This window comes from Tamandua tetradactyla, chromosome 7 (genome assembly GCF_023851605.1).
Source record: "Tamandua tetradactyla isolate mTamTet1 chromosome 7, mTamTet1.pri, whole genome shotgun sequence".
Classification (NCBI taxonomy): domain Eukaryota; kingdom Metazoa; phylum Chordata; class Mammalia; order Pilosa; family Myrmecophagidae; genus Tamandua; species Tamandua tetradactyla.
In genome coordinates, this window is record NC_135333.1 from 105,990,716 (window position 1) to 106,015,531 (window position 24,816).

Here is a 24,816-nt window from a genome sequence, read left to right on the forward strand (position 1 = left end):
CCCTTAAAAATTAGTTTTCTGATGAAATATATTAATAGATCATAGCTTTAACTATAGCTTTAATTATGAATGAGAATACTGACTTAAAAATTTCAACTTTTGGATAACTCCATATACATTTCCGATCAAAAGGAGCTTAGTGTTAAATGTATTAGAACAAATCATTTTAAGCATTAATTTCTAGGACAGTACTTACAGTCATCAGTTCAGAAAATATATATATATATTTTATGCTATACAGCAAGGTCACATTTCATTCTTTTTCCATGTGAGTATCCCATTATTGCAGTAATATATGTTGAATTTTGTTTGTTTTTGTTGGTTTCTTTGTCTGGGAAGTGCATGGATCAGCAAATATTTCAAATATTAAATGTGAGTATAAGTACTGTATTTCCAGGCAATTATGTTCAAATCAATAATTTTAGTAGCAGCAGTTAAAGAAGCAATTCCTAATTTGTTAAAAATTTTTAAAAACAAACATTTGTGACAGTAGGTGGTAAGCATCTAATACAATACAAGGAAGTAAAATGTGAGAGATCATAAGTAGTCTCAGTTAAAACTGAAATGGGAAATAGGAGCAGTGCTACTCTTAAGTGTGGTCTGAGGACCAGTGCTTATCCATTAACTGATTTGTTACCAGTTTGTGATATGTTAAAAAATGAGTGTTATAGTATTTTTATCTTACACTGCTGTATCATTTTCACTGCATTTTATTAAAGAATCAAATTGGGGGAAAAAAACAAAATAATACAGTAATTCTTCATCAAAGATGGAGTTCAAATTATGCTCTGAGATTTCAATTGGTGCACAAATTACCAAGTGCACAATTAAATACATTTAAACCACATTTCATAAGTAGAATGAGTGTTCTTTTCCAAATGGCTAAGTTCTGGCCATTCATTTAGATTCCACTTCTAGTTCATCACTAACCTTACACAGCTTTTAGAGTTTCCATGACAGGAGAGTGGTTTATTAAAAGAGTTTTCATTTTCCTTCTCTTTTGTTTCTGACAATTGTCTTTTTACTTGAACCTGTAAGAAAAACAAAATCAACTATTCAGAGCTAGAATCCAGCATCCCACGATAACTATTCATTTTCTCTTGAAGTGATAAAATAGTAACAAAACAATATTTTGTTATGAAATGATAACATAATAACAAAACAAAGCTGACTGAATGAAAAGTATAGCCCCAAAACATTTGTTTGTTCATTCAAGCATGTTAAACTATAAGTGCACTAAGCACTGGGAAAACACAACTGTGAGAGAGGCATGTGAACAGATTAAGCGCTCACAACAGATATATCAGTACAGATTTGTATACACATTTAAGACTGAGAAACTATCTGATGATGTCAGAGAAGATCTCACTGAACAGATGAGTTATGAGTTGTTCTTAAAGAACGAGTGGGAATTTGGGTAAGGAAAAAATACTATGGTTGGAAGAACACTGAATTACAAAATAATATAGTGTGCTGAGGAGCAATGATAAGCTAATTTAGATGGAAAAGAGTAGCAGGATACCAGGTTGGTGAAATGTCTGAAGATCAGCTTGTGAATAAGAAAATAATTCTGTAGGCATCAAATTAAGCAAGTAAAGAATTTATCAAATCTGATTTTTAGGAAGATAATTTTGACAGTGATGTGATGACTAAATCAGTAAAGGAGAGACTATAAAAGCTAAGAAACCAGAAAGAAAGCTCTTACAATATCCTAGATCTGTGTTGTCCAAGATTATAGTCTCTAGCTACATGTGGCTACTGAGCACTTGAAATGTGGCTTGTCTGAATCAAGATGTGCCACAAGTGTAAAATGTACACTAACCACACTAAAATCGCTCAGTAATTTTTTAAAAAAATTATTTATCACATTAAAAACAATATATTAAATACACTGATCAAATAAAATATATTATTAAAATTAATTTCACCTGTTTATTCTTACTATTTTAACGTAGCTACTGAAGATTTTAAATTACATAGTGGTATGTAGTATATTTCTATTGGACAGCTGATCCAGATGATAGCATGAGAGCCCAGAGACATAATAACAGAGGGATAAAGAAGGAACAAATTAAAGACACCGAGCAAAGATGAGATGGAAAGAAGAATGAAGAACTCCCAGAAGTTTACAATCTGGGTGACTGGTATTGTAGGATCATTAACAGTTGGGGTGGGGAAGAGGGCAGGGAATGGGATGAGATCATTTTTGCATTTGTTAACTTTTAGACCCGTTTGGTATTCTAGATGGAGAGTTCCAGCAAGTGGTTGGACATATAGATCTGGGATCTCTGGAAAAAGATGGGGGCTAGTGACAGAGCTTCAGAAGCCATCCAAATACAGGTAGTACTTAAAGCCACTGAAGTAGTTGAGAAGATTTAGGGAGAGAATATACAAGATGACTGAAAGGTAGATCACACAGAGGCCTCAATGAGTAAGGGAAAAGAGGGAAGGAAGATGGCAAAGAGGACCAGGAAAGGTCAGATAAGTCAAACATAAAACATAAATAAACAACCACAAGAAGAAGGACGTCTTGGATGCAGAAAATGCTCAACAGCAAAATATGCGAAAACAAACCTTGGGATTTGGCAGTGAGAAGATGATTCTGGACCTTAGTGAAGGAAGTTTAGTAAAACGACAGAGATGAAAGCTGAGTGACAGTTGAAAAGTGGATGAGTGTTGAGAAAAGAAAGGAAGCAAGTATTGATGTCGCATTCAAATTTAGTTTAAGGGAAGGAGGACACCAAAGCGATAAAATACAAAATGAAGGTTCCTGAACCATGTACCCAATCCCCCGCCAAAAATCAAGGTTAAAGAAAGATATTAAAAGAATGTGTAAGATTTCTCAACAACAAGAAGTACAGTTTAAAATCTGACAAAACTAGACTAGCACTGCACCAAACCTTTTTTTTTTTTGCACGGGCAGGCACTGGGAATCGAACCCAGGTCTCCGGGATGGCAGGTACGAATTCTGCCTGCTGAGCCACTGTGGCCCACCCCAAACTTTTAATTTAAATAAAACATCAACCCTACTACAGAAAAGATAAATTTTTATTCCAATCAACAGAACAAAATTTGACAGGAAAATAACTTTGGAACTAGTTCACGTTAATGAACTTCAGCAATATCATAATAAAATATGGAGAAATAGAGAATAATATGTCTTTCAGAGAAGGTATGCTTTAATTTTGATTACACTATCATACACTTATACAACATTTTATCTTTTTTCTAAGATATATTCCTATTTGTTAGATGGTCAATTACAAAAACAAATTTTTTTAATATGCCGTTTTACTTATACTGAAGTCATGCCTATACCCTAAATCATCAAAACTCAATTAATAAAAATATATAAAAAATTATAAATACACACACGGAGAATGTCTAATACATAAATTGCTATACACCACTTCCTTCCCTTTTCCTACTCACACAGACAGCAACCAAACTGTCATGGACTAAGTGCCACCTTAAAACAGTTTCTCGCATTAATGTTATCTTGTATCTTTATGTTGAATATTCTTATTCTCAGCTATTTATCATTCATAACTTATTAATGATACATCAAGAAATCTCTTTCTCATAAATTTTACTTAAACAGCTTTCCTTTTTCTTTTATTGATTAACTCAGAAATATGTTCCTGTTTCTTTTTCTTCTTTTTTTTTTGTAAGCCATAATTAAACCTTAACATAAATCATAATTATGGCTCATAAGATAAGTAACATTAATGAGATGTATGTGTATGTATCTCAAGTAAGCTTTAGAATTAAACACCACAATAAAACTGGATTTAATAAAAGACCAAAGTCATCTACCCATGTCATCCTCGGAACTGTAAGAAATCTCTCCTAAGGTCTCCACAAACCCCCAACCTCCTCCAAAAACTCATTTTCCTTGGAGTACCAGCTTTTAAAAAGAAAAACATCATTTTACATTTACTCTTAGTGGCTTAATCTTCTTAACATAATAGTTTTCATAAAAAGAATAATTTTCAGTTATTCTGTACTTTTTGTAAAAGTTGGCCTTTGAATTTAATCTTTCATTTCAAACACTGTTTCAGTGAAAAAAATGAATTCCAAGTGCCATCCAAATGATCAAGAAATGTTTTAGAGATCCAGTAAGTTCTCCAGCTAAAGATTCTAAAAATCTAGGTATTCTGTAATTAGAACAACGTAAAACTTCTCTTAAGAGCATCAAAGATAGACGTTTTGTAGAAAATCATAAGGTGACTACTACTTTTCTTTGGGGCAAAGGAAAACAGGTTCAGAATTTCTGTACTCTCATTGAAAGGTCTGGGCTTGTCACACTGAAGAGAAATGATTATCAAATATTATATTAAAAACTGGACAATTTTCAAATATACTCAAACTGATATCTAGCAAAACAAAATCACCTCAATTAAGTATGTACAGTTCATGTTCAAAATAAAACCTAAAGCTTACCTTAACACAGCCTTCCAATGCACTGAATTTAAACACAGCCTGAAAAGGTTTTCGATCAATAGGACATGAAGCCAGAGTCTGGAAAATGATCGACAACTTCTAAGTTTACATTTCTTTAGACCAGGTCAAAATTAAACCAAATCAAACACAATGGTAAGTTTTCCACAGTAACAGGAAAAAACAGAAAAATATTTTTTCTTCTTTCAAAAATAAAGGAGACGAAATATTTTCAGTTGTAACATGCTCCAGAACAATAAATACCTTAAATTTGTTTTATTCATTGATTTATTCAAACATTTACTGAGCACCTATTATAGGCCAGATAACTGGAAAACAATGATGAACAAGACCTCTGTTACCAATATCTCATATCCATCAATCCAGACCTGTTGCCAATTTGAGAACAACTGGTATAATGAAGGGAGAGTTAGGCTAAAAGCAGCAGCTTTGATTTGAAGCTGGCTTGGTTGTGCTAAATTAACGAAATTCTACATCAGCTGTAAAAGGAATGGTTTGGAGAGGTTCCTTCAAAATCCTAATATTCTTTGACTTACTAAATAACATGAATAGGCAGTATGTGCCTCAATTTTTAAAAAAATTAAAAGATATGAAGAATATTGAGGATTCCTCCTAACCATTCCATCAGCTACCCAGATCTTCTCTGCACGCATAGTGTCTTCTATAGCCTTTCAGAGGTATCTAATGCATGTATGCATATATATAACTTTAAAATACAAATTTATGTGAACTGAATTTTGCTTTTTCTCTTAATTATGTATGACTGGTTCATATTACTAATTCATAACAACTTCATTTTTAACAGCATGATATGTTAATAGTTTTAATTAACATTTCCTTTTTAACGAGTAAATTTCAGCATATTTTCATACTTTTAAAGGCTAAAGTTCCTTTTCTCTAGACTGTCTATTCATACCTTTTGCCTTTTTTATTAGGTTGCTGTTTTTTCAAGTTTATCTGAAGGCATTTTTTTTATATATTTAAAAAATTGGTTCTCTTTACTCACCCTATGATTTTAAAGCAACTTTATTCTGATAAATTTCATGTCCTTTCAAAATTAATGCGAATCAATTATAAAAATCTCTCTGATGCTATTAAATATTTTTATGAGAATGGGTATATATTATTTAAATAATTTAAGATGGAGTATATTTTCTACTAGGGTAGGAGAGAAGACTCTCCAGTCTATAAACAAAATACCAAAAGGGGTATTATTAATACCTACAATTTAAAAAGTAAAATAAGATTTCAACAATTTAATAACAATAGTCTAAAGACCAGAAGATAGCAACTGCTATGAAATAATACTAAAACCTTTTCTCTGTGAAGAGAAGCAAGCCTTTTTCTAAAATACAAGAATTTAAAAATGAAAAAATTACAGATTATTTTTAAAAAATCTATGCCTTCCTCCTCACAATAACTTCCTTTTTATGGAATCCAGAAGTTACCTTATCTTATTCCTCCATTAAAAATGTTGTGATCTTTGCTTTCTGTGTTTTGTCACATCAAGATAATGCTTATACAAGTACAGATAGATCAGACTGTATTGTCCTTGATCATATAACACATTTTCACAAAGCTCAGAGTTACTGTGGTAGAATACAAAATATAAACTGAGTTCCTTTTTACCACTCTGTTAAGAAAGTGAGTCTTGATAGGAAAATGCTTTACCACATCTGAATTAGGAAATGAGGCTTTACTGTATTAAATCAGTTCAGACTGGTAGAGGCCAACTCAGCTTCTTCAAAGTAATATAGATTTAACATGTTATTGCTTTCCCTACAAAAAGCCTGACCTCAAGGGGCTTTGCTTTAAGTAGCAACAGAGCTGCCCACAACTTTTTAATAATGCATTGCAAAAGCAGACTTCTAGTTCTAGGTATCCAATATCATAACTATCTTTGTAATTGTTGTTTACCACATTAACCTTTATTGTATGAAATTTTCCAGGCTAGTGGGTTATCACCGCATTTGAAACTTAAAAATATAAAGTAAAAACTTTCAAATTCTTATTTCCATCAGTTTCAAAAATATTTTAAATGTACATTCAGATTAATCATAAAAATATAGAATAGATGAAAATTTGTTTCTTTCAATGTTTTCTTAAAACTATTAAGACATGTAGAGGCTCGGAATTTAATGACTAGTATCAAATACGTCCTTGTGTAATCCTGAGCAAGTTTGGCAAGTTACATGTTTCTCTGTGCCTCAGTTACCTCATTTGTAAAAATGGGAAAAAGAGAACTTACCTCTAAGGTTTTTATGAGCATTAACTGAACTAGTAAGTGTAAAGCACTCAGAAGAATGTGGGGCATATATTTAGTATCGGGTAAGGTCTTATAATCTTCACCTAGCTTAACTGAACTAAGAAAAAACTTGGCTCATTAACAAAAAGACAACTCAACGTGATGGGGGTCATGATGGACATGTGAAAGACATGAATCCTCAATGATTTTTTGTTGGAATTAGTAAATTTCATAATATTGACAGAAATTAAAAGTATTTCATTTTATTGTGATATCTATTTCAGTATGTAACACAACTAAAAAAGAAGTTACTATGTTCAAGAAATTTACCCTATATCAGATGCATGAACTCTTTAAAGATTCTGAAATTACATAATCTCATTTTCTTTATTAAATTTCCTCTGTTGATATCAGCTAAATGGCACTTTTTTCCACTTGTTTTCAAATTGAAATGGTTTTAATCTGAGCCACTCCATTTTGATCTATTTCAAATAATGTAGTTCTAAGTAAGATTTTATTTGTTTTTGCTTTTTTTTTTCCTTAAGCATAATTGCCACGGATTTATCTAAGATTCCATTTGAAGAAAGGATTCCACTGCTACGATGAAAACAAAAAGAAAGAAAACAGATGGAAAAAGGTACTCTGAAAACCACTGCTATATCTTATCACATCTGTATTTATTTAAATTTCCATTATGAGATTTTCTTTGGCTCAGGCCTAATTATCCTCCTCAGTTATGGAAAGCACAGATCAGGAAAGTACCTGTAGACAAAATATCTTTGCTACGGCTACTGAGAAACAATGCTATACACTTGCTGACATTATAAAGAGTAGTTTTAGCAAAGCATTTCAAAGATTAAACAGAAAAGATATTTCAATTATTTTAAGAATTCATAGAGTACTTCAATAAGGTAAGACTTTAAGAAGAATTTAATGAAAAACAAATCAAAACAGATTTTTAAAAATTACATGGACCCTTAATTTTGTCAATATACACCATAACAAAATTTATAAGGCTACTTTAACACATGCCTAAGACATCACCATTAATAGATATTAAAGCACCAAATTACACACAATGTAACGATCAAATAGCTTTAATAGAAAAATTTTACAAATAGGTTAAAAAAAAAAGGTTTGGGTGGCCTAATTTTAAGAAATTCCCAAGGGCACCCTGCCCTTACATCCAGCAGATATCCATCCAGAATATCTCAAAGATGTTCTAACTTTTAGCTTCCATAGAAAGAGTATCACTAAAATAATTTATAAATTGTGAGGGTTTAAAAATTCACATTTAAACTTATGAAAAAATTTATTAACATATTTATTCTGTTAGAAAAAGTCATTTTAGTTTTGAAGAAAATGATCCCAAATTTTGTTTTCCTTTATGTACTCAACAAAGATATCCAATTATTCAACTGTTTAAATCAATATGACTTTCATTTCAATAATTAAAAAAAAATCTGATTTAAATAATTTCATAAAGTAGCTGAATGACCATTTAACTGTGATACAGCTAAACAATTATACAAAATTTGAACACCATTTTTCAGTGTTATGAGTATTAAAAAGCAGAGCAAACATACTGTGGATACTCTGTACTAAGTTATATCAGTTTAGGAGGCAATTTTGAGAAAAAAAAATCTTCCTGTTGATTTCAGTAAAACATACCCTAGTATTCTGAAGCGTTGTAAATTCCCAGTCAGACAAACCCATATTTAAATGTAACAGGAAACCTTCCTTATTTGGGAATTCAGGATTCTTGATTTCTAATATTTCTTGCTTCCTGCTGCTGCTCTATCCTCAATCACATAGGCTGCCTACAGATAGCCCTCCTAGAGAGAGAGAAGCAAGCGTTAAAGATAAGTGCTTAAAGACTAAATCTTAATACTAATGCTTATAAGCAGGTTTGTCTGTTCATGGGACTCTCTAGAGCATCTATCTCTTCTATTAACAAATAGGTATATTATATAAAATTGTAGTTCAAAATCAAATATAAGTGATTTAGGAATACAAACTATTACATGCTGATGCTTGTTTTACAACTATTTGCCAGATCTTAACTTTTCTCATTGTTGAAGGTTTGCTGGACTTCTAAAGCAGATGCTCACCTGTAATCAGCCTACATGTTCTATCACACTTAACCAGTTATTTCAAGACAGTCTTATCAATCCATACTAGTGAAACTATGGTTCTTATACTAGCTTTCAGGAGTGTATTCTAAAGGACAAATGCCTGTTGGTGATAAAATGAACACCAGATAAGGATGCATTTCATCAGCTCGTCAAAGGGAAGGGAACCCTTTCTTCTCCAAGATATTTTATAAGCTAGGTAGAACTACTTTTAATCTTAAACTTTTAGGCACTTAATAGTTAAGACTTTCTTATTCTAATATAAAAGCAGAAAATCAGTAAATTACCTGTACAGATCACTTGACAAATGTTGATATTTAAAACTAGGCTTCCCAGAAATACATGCTAATTTTTCCAACTGGCAAGCGGAGTTAATAAATGAAAATCTAAATCTATTACATGTATGCTTTAGGCAGTGTAAAAATATTGTTTACTTTGTCTAAGGATTAACCCAGAAGGTGAAAACAGCAAGGGATCTGGAATAATGAGCCACCAATTTAAATTCTGGAGGAATCAGAACTAGCAATCTCTCTAACCCATCTTAAAGATGAAAATTCAGAGTTCTGATCACTTTTTGCACAGGCTGTAACAACTAAATGAAACAATGTATTTGACAATGCTTTATAAATTATAAAGATAAGGACTAATGTTAGTAGTGCTCCACAGATATGTTTAAATTATTGCTCACAGTCAACATTAACTACAAAACAGAGAGGTTTAGTTTAATTTAGGAGTAAAACGAAATTAATTTTAGGAAAAATATATTAAAAAAACAAAAATAAATCTTTAGCTGAATAAATATGTTACTGAAAAGTCATTTAATCACCAGAATGATGTGCAAATTTCTACATACTGCATAAAGAGACACCTATACATAAAACACATCAATAATCAGGACTTAAGTCAACTAGTCAGTCATATCTTCTTTTTGCATATATTAATTCAAACATATACTCTTTACCTATCTGCAATGAATATCATAATTTCAATATTGTCATTTGACTTTAAGAACTGTATGCACCAAAGACTCTCAAATTCCTTCATTTCTAGTCTCATGAGAGAAAACATGACTTTGCTAACTAATTTTTATCTCATTATGTTATGTGCAAGTATTTGGTAAAAAATAGAGGACTCAGAAAAATAAGTTGAGGGAGGATAATTTGCTCTTGGTAAGAAAGTAAATCACATTATGAATAATTAAAAAATAAAGGAAAAGATTGGTGAGTATCAAGAACCTTTGTCACATTTATCAAACATCCTTCAAATAGAGTGAGCTGAACGTTTAACTGTTTCAAATATGCAATGTTTCTAAGTTCCCTAAACCTTAACCCTTTTAAATAAAAGTGCCAAATTTTTAATTTGGCAACTATGCCACATTATAGATTCTTCTATATTCTTAACCACTGTGTATGTATGTAGGAAAGGAGATGGAGAGGTCTCAGTTGTGGGGTATACCATCAGCTGCCACTACCATCCCTGTGTCAAGAGTTCTCTAGTCTTTACCTTTCTAATTATCTACTTTAAACCTACAGACTCAAGACAATCAAGGTTAAACATATGTTCAAATTTAAAAACTCCATATATTGGGCGGGCCGCGGTGGCTCAGCGGGCAAAGTGCTTGCCTGCTATGCCGGAGGACCTCGGTTCGATTCCCGGCCCCAGCCCATGTAACGAAAACGGAGAAACAAAATACAAGAAAATGTTTAAAAGATGTTTCCCTTTCTTCCTCTCTTCCTTCCTTCTATCCTTCCTTCCTTCTCTCTGTCTTTCCTTTAAAAAAAAAAAAAAAAAAAAAAAAAAAAACTCCATATATTTAGACTATTTTTGCTCAAAATATGGATAAAATAAGTAACTTTCTAATTTAATTGGCTCTTTCTATATAAGTTACTTGAAATATAATACACAATTTCAATTTGTTCTCAAATTGAATGTCCCCAAAGGCAGGTAATTAGACTATGAGCCATGAAGACCATCAGAGGTTCCATTATCCTGAATCTTTCCATCTTACGTAAAATATAAACTATGAAATAGTTAGAGATCCCAAAAATTCAGTTATTCAATCATTGTAAACATCTCATACAACTTTTGTTTTAAATAACCACAGTACCAAAATTTTAGAGCCTGAAGAGACAAACTGATTTTGATATTTGGTATAGATAAAAGAACATAAAAAATTCAGGAATCTGTCCAAAATAAACATACTACACTACTATATACCTTAATTTTTCTAAATACTGGTTCCTTACAAAGCACAACTTCTTCAATGCCTAAAATATTAAGGTAAAAATTAAAAAATAAGTCTTCCTTTCTGGTGCTTGATATCCATTCAGAATCATGTTTCAGTGAACCTTGAGAACAAACTCCATAAAATTGAGCTGAATCTTCTTTCTGAAAGACACAGAAGTCTAGGAAGATGACCCTGAATTCTTTGTATGCTGTTTTCTTTTTAATGTAAATTTCCAACCATGGAAATCCTTCTAGAAGGATAAATTTTTAAAATTTATTTTTAGTTTCAGGTCAAACTTTAAGGTATTTGGAAACAAATCACCAGAGATAAGAATCCTTGCCTCTGAAATCAAATAAACATTAACACAGTGAACTAAATTAAATGAAAGACTGTATAAGAAAGCCTTAGCATTGGGCCTTGACCATTAGGAGACTCTGATTATAGATACTTATTCATAATCCTGAATTCCAAAGTAAGCTGCATGCTTCTCTTTAAAGACAGAAGAAGGTTGAGGAGAATGAGAGGAGAGAAATAATCACTAATGACCATGTAAAAAAATCCACAGGTATATCTGAAATTGGATACCATCTGTCAAAGTGTTTATATATTTCAAAACACAACTAATTTTTTTACATGGGCAGGCACCAGGAATCAAACCCGGGTCCTCTGGCATGGCAGGCAAGCATTCTTGCCTGCTGAGCCACCATGGCCCACCCCATACCTAATTTTTATCATAGCAATAGGAAATTCAAACTAAAATTTGAGTTCAAAGCCTAATTGCTTTTGTTAACCATCAGTCATTTATAATCTACACTGAGCAATTTATTGTGCTCCTGTCAATACTGGTTCATTTAACTGATGGGTGCAATCTCCATTAGAAATGATGAAATAAGTCAGAATATCCTCTTTATTCTCCACTTTCAAAACTAATTATTTTTGTTTAAACATCACAAGCCCCACTTCCACCTCCACATCAAATTTATGATAGTAGTACAGCAGGTAAGTATTTTCTTTTAGAAAGCAACTTAGCATCACCAAAATATTTGTATCCAAGGAAATAACACAAAAGGAAAATTTTACATGGAAGAAAGCTTGATTGCAACATTATATATGTTATCAAGAATTTTCAATATAAAAGTATACAATGGTGGTTTAAAATACAGGTAAGTTTGGTACTATTTAGTAGAGCTGAATATCCGTATACTTTAAAACCTAGCAATTCCCTCATCTAGATATATTTAAAAAAAACAAAAAACTGGCACTAGCACATTAGGAGTCATGTACAAGAATGTTCATAGCAACATAATAATGGAGGATAAAAGACCAAAAGAATAGTATTGGGACATGTGAAAAAAAAACTGGAATATAGATTGAAATTTTATATCAATGTTAAAGTTCTTGAACTTGATAATTGTACTACAAGTAAATATCCTTGTTCCTAGGAAATGTATTATGTGTTCAAGTAGCATGATGTACATAACTTACTCTCAAATGTTTAGAAAACTGATAAACAGATGGATAGACTGATACAGCAAATGTGGCAAGATGTTAAAAATGGTGGATCTACCGGCAATACCATTTCTAAGTATCTATTCAGAGGACATGAGGGCGAGGACACAAATGGACATTTGCCCACCAATGCTTATAGCAGCATTATTTACAACTGCTAAGAGATGGAAACAGCCCAAATGTCCATCAACAGACAAGTGGCTAAACAAGCCGTGGTATATACATACAACAGAGTATTACACAGCTGTATGACAGAATAAAGCAATGAAGCATGTAACAACATGGATGGACCTTGAGGACATTATGCTGAGTGAGATTAGCTAGAAATAAAAGGACAAATACTGTATGGTCTCACTGATATGAACTAATATTAATAAATGAACTTGGAGAATTTCAGTTAAGAACAGAGGTCATCAGGAGATAGAAACAGGATAGAGATTGGGTAACTGGAGCTGAAGAGATACAGATTGTGCAACAGGACTGACTGTGTCTGATGCTCCTTTTATCTATGGTATGGACAATTGAGTAAAAAATACGGATTCAAAACAAATAAATAGGGTGGGCCACGGTGGCTCAGCTGGTAAGAATGCTTGCCTGCCATGCCAGAGGACCTGGGTTTGATTCCCGGTGCCTGCCCATGTAAAAAAATAAATAAATAAATAAATAAATAATAGGGGGAACAAATGTTAAAAATAAATTGAGTAGATTGAAATACTAGTGATCAATGAAAGGAAGTGGTAAGGGGTAGAGAAAAAAATAGGGTGAACAAAGATTAAAATATATTGGGCAGATGCAAATACTAGTGCTCAATGAGAGGGAAAGGTAAGGGGTATGGTATGTATGAGCTTTTTCTTTTTATTTCTTTTTCTGGAGTAATACAAATGTTCTAAGAAATGATTATGGTGATGAATATACAACTATTTGGTGATATTGTGAGCCACTGATTGTACACCAAGTATGGAATGTTCATATATTAAGAATGTTTGTGTTTGTATGTTGTTTTGTTGTGTCAATTAAAAAAAAAATTTAGGGAGTTCAAGGAACTAAAACAGAACCCTTACCAAAAAAAAAAAAAAAATTGTGGATCTAGGTATCTGGGTTGGGGGTATGTTGGAGTTCTCTATGGGTTTTGTATTATATTTGTAGCAGTACTGTAAGTTTCAAATCATTTCAAAATAAAAATTTTAGGGGAAAAAGATGTTGAACCAAAGAAACATGTTCCTAAAAGGAAAAAAAATACGTATATATATATATAAAATTTGAAATCAGACAAAATTAAATATATTATTTAGGAATACATTCTAGGGGGCAAATTTAAAACAAAAGTAAAGGTGAGATTAACACAAAAAGTTTATTCTACGGTGGGGAAGATAAATAGGGGGCTTCCGAAGTACTGGAAATGCTCATGTTATTATTCTCTAAATTGCAAATAGAAGGTTTTAAACATTGTTCTATATGTAACCATTTCATAATTAAACAAAAAACATAAATGGGGGAAAATAGTGCTCTGGGTCCACAAACAAAATAGCACGAAAGAGTAAAAAGCCAATGGCACAAAATAAAATGTATTTTCACAACCCACATTTATACAGAGACCAAGAAAAATAAAAACAAATTTACTCTCTAAATTATAATTTAAAAGACATCTTTCATAAAGGGTTTCAAAACCGGGAAACACATATTGACTTTCTTTTTCTTTGTATGCTGTAGGGCGGGGGTCACATTTCATTCTTTTTTCCAAGTGAGGATCCCTTATTGCAGCACCACTTGGTATAATTTTTGTTTGGCTTTTTCTTTCTTTCTTTGCTTGTTCATTTGTTTATTTGGGATGTGCACGGGCTGGGAATCAAACATGGGTCTCCCCCATGGCAGATGAAAATTCTACCACTGAACTTGGGAACCCGGGAACGTGTTTTTTTTTTTTTTTTTTTTCTGCACCAGCAGGCATCGAGAACCATACCCGGGTCTCCAGCATGGCAGGTGAGAACTCTCTCTTTGTTTCTTATGGCATTTCTAAATAAAGCCCAGGTCAAAATCCCTACATACACTCAGTAAAAGTAGTTTGGCAGGGGGTGTGGGGAGGAGCAAGATGATGTGGTACAAGAATAAACATATAATATCTAGGAATGTAAAACTGTACCTTCTTAAAATAATTTCCCCAAATAATCTCTTTTCTCAACTAGGCTTTTAACAAAATACGTAAATTGAAATTTATAAACACTGGACTACCAGGCAGCCATAAAAACTTATAAAAAAGCATATTATTTATTGGCTTGTAAAAGGCTTATAATACACTATTATGTAAAAAAAGAATAAACACAAATTTCACAATTACATATAAAGACAACATAACATGAAACAAAGACTGTAGAAAAAAAAGAAAAAGAAAATTAGTTAATATAAGAACAGCTGAAAAATGGATGATTTTCAGTAGTTTCTTATTTGGGCAAGAAAGAAGCATTTTTTACATACTATTTTTTGCTATACTGAGTTTCTATGAAGGCAAGTTCATTAATTTAAAAAGCCATTAGGACAACCAAAAAGTACTGGCAAAGTCCCTTCATGGATGGGAGAAAAAATATGGAACTATTAAACTTTACCACTAGGGAAACCCCTTATACTCTGTCAAACATTAGAGACACCCAAATCAATATGCCAAGCCCTTGATCTTGAGGTTTGCTATTGTGAAGCTTATGTATGTATAGCAGAGAAGCTTAGCTTACTTATAGGTATGCCTAAGAGTTACTTCTGGAGGACCTCTTTTGTTGCTCAGATGTGGCTTCAGTCTCACCAAGCCTAATACTGCAAGTGAAATCATTGCCCTCCCCTACTACTAGGGACATGACATTCAAGGGTGAAAGTCTCCCTGGCAGCATGGGAGATGACTCCCAGGGATGAGCCTGGCCCTGGCACCATGGGATCAACAATGCTATCCTAACCAAAAGGGGGAAAAGAATTGTAACAAATAAGATATGAGTGGCTGAAAGAGTTCAAATAGAGTGGACAGGCTACTCTGGAGATCACTCTTACGTACATTTAAGTTAGAAATTGCTACCTATCATAACTTGCCAAACCACAACCATAACCAATTCTGCCAATCCTAAAGAACACCTAGGGCACTATATAAGATTCTACAAAGGTCTCATGCATTAGGATAATTTTCCAGAAACCTATAAGCTCCAGATGGGTCCTCGGGTCAGATAAGTCCCAAAATGCAAAAACCTTTCTAGAACATCAACTAGTCCCATCCCTTTATCCCATATTATCAACAGCCTCCTCCCACATGAAAAAGTTAGACTGGGTATAGCCCAAATGCCCCTATAGAGGGGGAGAAAGATCAAAGGTGGCAGTGGAATTATATAGACAAGGTAGAGTTTAACAAATGAGTATAAATGTTGAATCATTATATTGACATTTCTTTTAGTCTCCAGTATCTTAAAGCAGCAAGAAGTAAAAACCTAAAATTGTGGAATTGTAACCCATACCAAATTCTGATATCTGTACTACAACTAATTGTTGCAATATGTTTGAAATTTTTTGCTTTTTTGTATATATGTTATTTTTCAAAAAAAAGTCAATTGTGATGATAAATGCACAGCTATATGATGACACTCTGAACCACTGATTGTACACTTTGGATGATTACATGGTATGTGAATATATAATATCAATAAAAAAAAAGAAAGAAAAGGAAAAAAAGCCATTTGATGACACAATCATCAATATAATACTTGTAAATTGTATACTGTACACTATTTATGGGTACCTGATTTGTATTCAATTACGTATTTAAGAAATTCTTATTAAACACATACTTAATTCAATATAGTCCTGGCCTTGTAAATAATAACAAGATGAAACTCATACCCTCAAAGGTTCTACAGGACAGTGGAAGAGAGAATGAACACTATTTCAAATAATACATTATTTTACATACTTTTTAATAGTTTTGATCAATAAAAGAATATATGTCATTTGTACTTGACACAGTAAACATGCTTAAAATATAAATGACCACCTATTAACTCAAACAATAATGTAAAAATACTATATTCTCCAAAATGTACCATGAGCACGTCTGGAGGTTCTAAGACTATATAATTACTCCTATATCCTTGGTCTGCCTCTCTCTAGGGAAGTCATCTTTTCAATAAAACTTAGAGTTGTGTGAATGATGCATGCTGAGTATAAGGGAGGATGGAGAACCATGTCTATTTTACACATTCTAATTTTCTTAGAAAAAAACATGCACAGATCTTGTTGTTGAAACTCACAATTATGTGGTCACTGAATATAATATTATGGAAAGCATTGAACTGAAACCTTCCACCCATCCAGTAATACTGTCTCCCTACCAGAAACAAAATCTCTATTTTTAAAAAAATGTATTCACCAAACAAACCAAGATGCACCAAATTTAAAGCAGATGAAATCTTTAGTTGGGTGGCAGAGAAAAATCTGCATTCTTATTTCATTAGTCAATGTTTCTGAAAACACACAGATTTACCAAACTCAGCAAAACTCGTTTCCCCAAATACAATTTCATTAATCTTAGTTTCTTTTTGCCAAAGATCAGTTCAGGTTTTACTTTAAATTAACACTGTTTCCATGTTTACCATCATGAATTCAATAGGATTAATAAACCTTTTTTTCTTTAACCTCTTCCCAGAACTCAGCCATAATCACTGTACAGTTACTTTCTCCTTACGAGAGGAGAAAATATAGTAATGAAAATATAAATAAAACACCGATCCTAAAAAACCTCAATTATGTAATATTCATTTCCAATGTGTTTAGTAGCCATGAACAATTTAAATGTAGCTAAAATTAAAAATATTTGACATGTATCTCCTTTATTAATTTTTACACACTGACAAAATACTAACCCAGAAAATACAGCATGGTAAATATGCAGAACTGATTATTTCAAAACTCATGTTACAATGAGGCTTTTAATGAATAATATTCACTTCAAGGTATCAGAACGATAATCTATTTGGCTTGAACTGAGTCAGACTGTATTAAAAGTACAAAATGTCCTGTTTCTTAATAATTTACCATCTTGGCAGAACCTCTGTAGTATTCCTAATTCAGACTCTGAAATTAGTTCATTCTAAATTAAAAACAGGAGTTAGAAAACCTGGTTCTAAATTCATTTCTACCACTTAAGCTATGAGATCTTGGCCAAGTTATAGAACATAAAATCCAAGTTTCCTCATCTGTAAAATACCCACTCTGGTTATCCCACAAGGCTGATATAAACAAGAAGTCAAAAAACCTATTTGGAAATCATCTGAAAACTCCAAAACACAAAGCAGGAGAAGGGTGGTGGTATTAGTAGTAAACAGATAATAATATCCCAAGAGGGTCAAGTATAGTGAAGATGAATTTATTGCATTTCTACCAAAAAAAAGTCTGACTGATATTCCTACAAGGTTAAGCTTTAAAAAAGATATGCATTATAATTTTTTATTGTAAAAGAAAAAAATGAGTTTAAAAGAAAATTAAAAGGAAATATACTGACAGAATTGGATAAATCAGGGACTTTTTTTTGTTGAAAGTAGGGAGAAAATGTATTACTGTAAAGTCACCTGTGAAATGCAGTATCAACTCCAAACTAAGTGGAATGAAATCATGCTAGGGAATGAATATAGTAATAGATCACTTAAATCAAAAGAATAAAAAAATATGACTGCAAGATATCAAACTTTTGTCAAATAATTTTTAAACACACTAACAACCATGGTAATACTTATTCTCAGACTTTTTAACACACAATTGTAGTGAACACTTACCTCTGCCCATTTAAGAATACAGGTCATGCAGAAGACATGATTACAGTTTTCTGGAAAAGCAACTTCCTTCTCTAATAGATAAGTAAGACATATTGGACATCTGTCAGCTTCACTGTACAACAGAACAGTAAGAGCGGTATTATCTCTGTTTTCTTCACCTGTAAATTGAAAGGGCGAGATACTTTCACATTCTCCAGACCAAAACTTTATTAGCCAAAACTATATGACTTGTGTTTCCAGTAGTATGGTAGACTAGACAGACATTCTAAAGGGCCCTCCTGCTAACAAAGCAACTGAATCTTAGAACAAATATAACAAATATTCCTTTAGCCCAATCTTTCAACCCCAATATTGATTATATTATATTTTGGGAGATGAGGTGGAGGGTGAGAACCTTTCATTAATTTAAAATTTAAAGTAAGTAACATACACACATGGTACAAAAATGAAAAAGTAAAAAAAAAAAAAAAAGATTACAGTGAAAAGGCTTGCACTCATATCTACCCCCATACATACAGTTCTACCTAATACAACAATAAGTAATAACTGTTAGTTTCTTCTGTGTTTTCCCAGAGATTTTTTAAATGCATAGAGAAGCAAACCCCATGTGTGTCTGTGTATTTCTTAATATTTTCCTTCATACAAATGCTAGACCATTTTACACACTAGCGTCTACTCTCTTTTAATTTATTGATGGCCAGTTACTTATTTTCATACTTTCACCATTACAAACAATGCTGCAATGAACAACTTTGTCATTCCATATTTTATAAGTATATCTACAGGATAAATTCCAAAAAACAGAATTGCTAGATCAATACATGTGTACATTAGCAATCTGAATAAAGACTGCCAAATTACCCACTTTAGGGTCTGTACCACCAACAAATATAACAAACATATAAAAGCATGCATTGCTGGCTCAAAAGTAAATAAAAGAAATTCCAAGTTCAACATAAAAATAAAACAAAAATAAGGGGAATGTGCAGAGAAAAAGAATATACAGTAAACAAAGGAAACACTGAGTTGTCTTGGGCATGAATGACAATACTAATGCTTAGATTTGGAGACTGAACCTTAAGACCACCCTAGGTAGGAAAAAACGATCCCAAGAACTCCAGTTTTAAGTCAAGACCCTCAGGTGGGGCTAAAGTGATCCCAGCATGGGTCCAGGAAGAGCAAATTCGAATCCTCTGGAGGAATGAATCCTTAGTTTAGGTCATCAGGATTCATCAGAGATTCACTTTAATCAAATACGAACTCATAAATGAAATGTTACCAAGCCTGAAAAAATAAGCCACCTTGAGTAAGGATCAACAGACCCCAAAGATTTAGATACCCATCAGCTTTAAATATCAGAATTTTTAGACACTACATAGAATGATTAAACAGCAAATTAGACCCAAAAGAGGAGAATATTTGTGAATTGCAAGAGAGATTTAACGAAACTTCATAGACCATAAAAGAGCTATGGTCACAAGGAGCTCAGAACGTGGTCTAACATACTTAATCAGAGTCCAGAAGAAGTGAATAAAGGAGAGGCAATATTTAAAGAGGTAAAGCCTGGGAAATGACAAACAAACAAACAAATAAATAAATAAAAACATGAGCCAACAGATAAAGGAAACTCAGTGCATACTAAACAGGAAGAAAAAAATAATTCATTACTAGAAACAATGCAGCAAAACTGCTTAACACCAAACATGAAAATATTATCTCCAAAGCAGAAAGAGGGAAAAGACAGATCAACTATAAGGGAATTATAATTAGATTGAAATTTCTTAACAGCAAAAACAGAACCCAGAAAATGGTCAGATAATACCTTTAAAGTACTAAGAGAAAAAAACTACCAATTCAAATTAAATAGCCAGTAAAATGAACTCTGGATAGTTTTGAAGAGGATAAAATAAAGAGAAAAATCTAGAGTTTACCACAAACAGATCTTCACTAAAGAAAGAAGTACTTTTTTTTCAGGAAGAAGAAGTCTGTTTAGAAAGAAAGTATGAGCTGTAAGATATAAGGGCAGGTGACCGAAGAAACCCAAACACTGTCTGTATAAAATATCATCTAATTTGCAATGTTTGAATAAAAATGATAGCTTTTACCTAAAAGTTGAGAACAGGATGATCAGAGTTAAAGTGTTCTAAAGTTCTCCTGTTCTTAATGGTGAAGGCTGAAATATTAACTTTAGATTTTAAATAAGCAGCAGACTGTTAATACTATTTTAAAAAGCCCTCCCCCCCAAAAAAACCCCACACAAAGAAAAGAGTAAACCAGTAGAGAGCAAAAATCAAAAAAAGAAAAAAGCTCAACAAGCCAAAAGCTTCAATAAACTGAAAATAAGACATGGGAGGATGAAAAAAAACTGTGTGCATTTCTTATTTAGGCAGCTCATTTTAGAATTTAAGAACAACAAAATAAGTAAAACCCAAAAAACTCTTTGTATATTTAAAATTTTACATATGAACAGTTTAGAAACCCCGAGTTTGGCTTTTAATATATCATCTTTATAAAAATGTAAGATTACCTTCCATATCTTCATATTCCTGATCTCCTGCACTTAAAGTATGTACAGTTTTCTTCACCATTTTTCTTTGGAAAAAGGTTTCCTACAGGATGAATTATAAAAGAATTTTTAGGTTGCTTTCTTCCAATAATACCAATTTTAAAAATACCTTAAATAGTACATTATTTTACACATAAAAGAACAAAGTACAAGTCAAACCTATCACTCTATTAAGTCCTATTTTATATTCCATCAAATAGCATATAATTATATTGAAAGAAAAAGACATACTAAGCAACAAAGACTAAGGAACAAATTTTGTGGTACACACATAAATTTGATCAAAGCTTATGAAAAGGAGATCAACTTGGAGTTATCAGGGAAGGTGATCCAAACACACACAGACCAAATGTGCTGAGAAGCTTAGGGCACTGAAGGAGCAATATAGTATGAAGGAGTGAAACAGCATTTAGGTAGGTCTACTTGACAAGAATAAGAACTGAGAGAGAGAGCTCACTCTAGTGTATGAGTAGTGAGGAGGAAGAGAGAGAAATAAGCAGAGCAATGTAAATCAAGTAGGGATAGATTACTGATGGATCAATCTCTAATGACTGATTAACTTAAATTAGACTCAATCTTATAGTTCCCTCTGAATCAGAGCAAAAAGATAAAAATGATGTAAGTAAATTTTTTTAAAAAAAGACTGATCTGTCAGCAGAGCATAGACTAGGTTACTGTGGGAAAACATTAGAAGCAGAGAGTTTTGTACAGCTAGAGTAACTGGCTTGAAGTAAAACAGCAAAGAAATTAGAGTTGAAGAAAACTTTCTGATATTTGGTGACAAAACACAAGTCAAAGATTATTCTGGCCTAGAAGACTAGAAAAATGGTGATTAGAAGGGGCAAAAATGACAAATGCGGTAAAAGAAGTTAAATTTGGCAGTTAAAAGGAATGAATTTATGAGGTAAACTTTATTTTAAGGCAACTCTTAGAATTCCTTCTTGAATTAATTCAAGACACATGATTGCAATGAACTGTTGTTCAATTACATTCTGGAATATCTAATCCCAGACTAATCCCCAATTTCATCAGTTATAATTTTCCCACATGAATCTGAAATAATTTTTCTAATATTTTTTAAAAATAATTTTCACAAGTTTTCATCATTAAGGGTATGACTCTTTCAGGAAAATTCCCTATTAGGTTAAACAAGGAGAAATGCAAAGTCCTGCACTTTGGTTCAGCACCCAACCAAAGAGTGGTATGAGCAAAATGGTAGAGTAAGAGGCTCCAAATGTGGATACACACACAAACACATCTACCCCACCAAAACATCAAAAACCAAGCAGAAACCGACAAAATCAATTTTCCTAGAACTCTGGAAAACAGTCAAAAGTATATAGCAACTACATGAATGTTGAATCAAGAAAAAAGGCAATCAAAAACTGGTATGAGATGATAAAGACTGAGATGGTATAATCTAGGAATGCCTAGAATATATAATGATAGTGACTAAATGTACAAATTTAAAAAATGTTTTTGCATGAGGAAGAACAAAGGAATGTCATTATTGTAGGGTGCTGAAAATAGATGGTAATTAATATTTTAAAATTTTACCTTCTGTGTGAGACTAAAGCAAAAAATATTTGGTACAAAATTTATATTTTGACTAGTGCATTTCCTAATATAACATACACAGACAGTTTAACTGAACACCATAAGTACATGGAACTTTGAGTAGGACATGAGATTTTGTTGGTTTGTCCAGAGTGATGTCCCAATAAATCCAAGTGATTAGAACAGTGAATAAAAAAGTATTTGCAAAGTTCCCTTCGGGGAATGATGAGAAAGGAAGAAAATTCAACTTCCCCAAGTTGAATTCTTGATATTCTCACAAGCCGTGGGGACAATCAAAGCTATAGGCTGAGCTCCCAATCTTGGGGTTTGTTCATATGAAACTTAACCCCAAAAAGGATAGGTCAAGTCTACTTAAAATTAGGCCTAAGAGTCACCCCCAAGAGAACTTCCTTTGTTGCTCAGATGTGGCCTCTCTCTCCAGTCAATACAACAAGCAAACTCACCACCCTCCCCCTGTCTATGTGGGATATGACTCCCAGGGGTGTGGAGTCCTGGCAACTTGGGACAGAAAACCTGGAGTGAGCTGGGACTCAGCATCAAGGGATTGAGAAAACCCCTAGAATGAGCTGAGACTCAACATCAGAGGATTGAGAAAACCTTCTCTACCAAAAGGGGTAAGAGTGAAATGAGAACAAATAAAGTGTTAATGGCTGAGAAATTCCAAACAGAGGTGAGAGGTTATCCTGGAGGTTATTCTTACGCATTAAATAGATTTCACCTTGCTAGTCAAGATGTTGTGGAGAGGCTGGAGGGAACTGCCTGAAAATGTGGAGCTGTGCTCCAGTAGCTATGTTTCTTGAAGATGATTGTATAATGATATAGCTTTCTCAGTGTGACTGTGCGATTGTGAAAACCCTGTGTCTGATGCTCCTTTTATCTACCTTATCAACAGATGAGTAAAACATATGGAATAAAGACAAATAATAGGGGGAACAAATGTTAAAATAAATTTAGAGTGAAATGCTGGTGATTGGTGAGGGGGAGAGGAGGTAGTATGGTATGTATGAATTTTTTTCTGTTTTCTTTTTATTTCTTTTTTCTGAATAGATGCAAATGTTCCAAGAAATGATCATGATGATGAATATGCAACTATGTGATGATATTGTGAATTACTGATTATAAATGTGAAACAGAATGATCAAAAGTTACGAATGTTTGCATTTGTTTGATTTTTTTTTTTTGGTATTAAAAAAAATTTTTTTAATTAATTGAAAAAAAAAAAAGAAAAACTGGTATGAAAGCTGACTGTAGCTTTTTCTTGCCCTGGCCCCAATCCTTTCCTGGCTCAGATGCTATCTGTAGAACAGTGGTCTGCATTCTCAGCGCAGGTCTCTGGTATTTGGATTTTAGACGGAGGAAGCAGATCATAACTAATATACAAATTTAGTGTGTATGTATCTGTTCCAACACATCTGGTGACTCAAGGCATTCAACTGTTTTGCCTAATCCAGAACTCATCTGGGGTGGAAAGGTGCTGTAGAGAAGTGACATGGAATGGAGTAAATCACAATTACCTGAAGTAAAAGATTGTGGTTATGAAATACAATAAAGTGCCATCTGCCTAGGGCCCAGGAGGAAAGACGGAGAGATTTTTGGTGAGATTCAGATATCTGGGAGCATTCATGCATACTGAGGAATTTTTGCACATGCCCAGGGCAATATACATACTCAAAAAGACCTGAGAAGACCCTAAGCATACACCTTGAGCTGTTCTATCAGCTCATTGTAAGCTGGGCTGTTAAAGGAAAGCCTCAACACAGAGCAAATTAGCAAAGACATTTATTTTTGCTTTTGTTTTGTTTGTTTTTTGGAACTCCTGGTATTCAAGTAAGTATCTGCTGAAACACTAGTTGAGCATAAACTAAAGGAACAGAGGCATCCATGATCACATATAACAAGGAATAGAGATTCTGCAAAACACTTAGGAAAAATCACTAAGCAGATTACTACAGTCATCAATGATAAAAACAAAAACAAAAACAAAAGCAGCAAACCCCAGAGAAGGGGGAGAAGCTGATTGGCAAACAATGCATTATAACATTCGAATGTCCATGTTTCAACAACAAAAAAATCACAAAGCATACACAAAAACAAAATAGGATAGCCTATTCAAAGGAACAAAATCAAGTGAAACAAAAAAATCCCTAAGGAGGCCAAGACATGGAGCTGCTAATCCGAGAATTAAGAAAACTCTCAAACAAAATCAGTGAGCTACAGGAGAACAAGAATAAAGAAAGGAAATCAGGAAAATGGCACAAGAAAAAAGCAGTAATTTAAAAAAGGAAGAAATGATAAAAAAAAAA

General features: G+C 32.9%; 1 protein-coding gene across 4 annotated transcripts in view; it reads right to left on the minus strand.

Annotated features, from left to right (window-relative positions):
• Window positions 1–24,816, minus strand: part of SCAF11 (SR-related CTD associated factor 11) — a 77,611-nt gene that overhangs the window by 29,486 nt on the left and 23,309 nt on the right. For 3 of the 4 annotated variants that reach the window (XM_077170652.1, XM_077170653.1, XM_077170651.1), the window contains exons 2-5: window positions 20,897–20,978; window positions 18,370–18,527; window positions 4,444–4,521; window positions 931–1,031 (exon numbers count right to left, since the gene is read on the minus strand). In XM_077170652.1, coding sequence (XP_077026767.1) covers window positions 931–1,031; window positions 4,444–4,521; window positions 18,370–18,527; window positions 20,897–20,957 — 398 coding nt within the window. In that variant the 5' untranslated portion in view covers window positions 20,958–20,978. Of the gene's footprint in view, window positions 1–930; window positions 1,032–4,443; window positions 4,522–8,377; window positions 8,542–18,369; window positions 18,528–20,896; window positions 20,979–24,816 lie in introns of all 4 variants that reach the window. The other variant, XM_077170654.1, reaches the window with a different exon arrangement.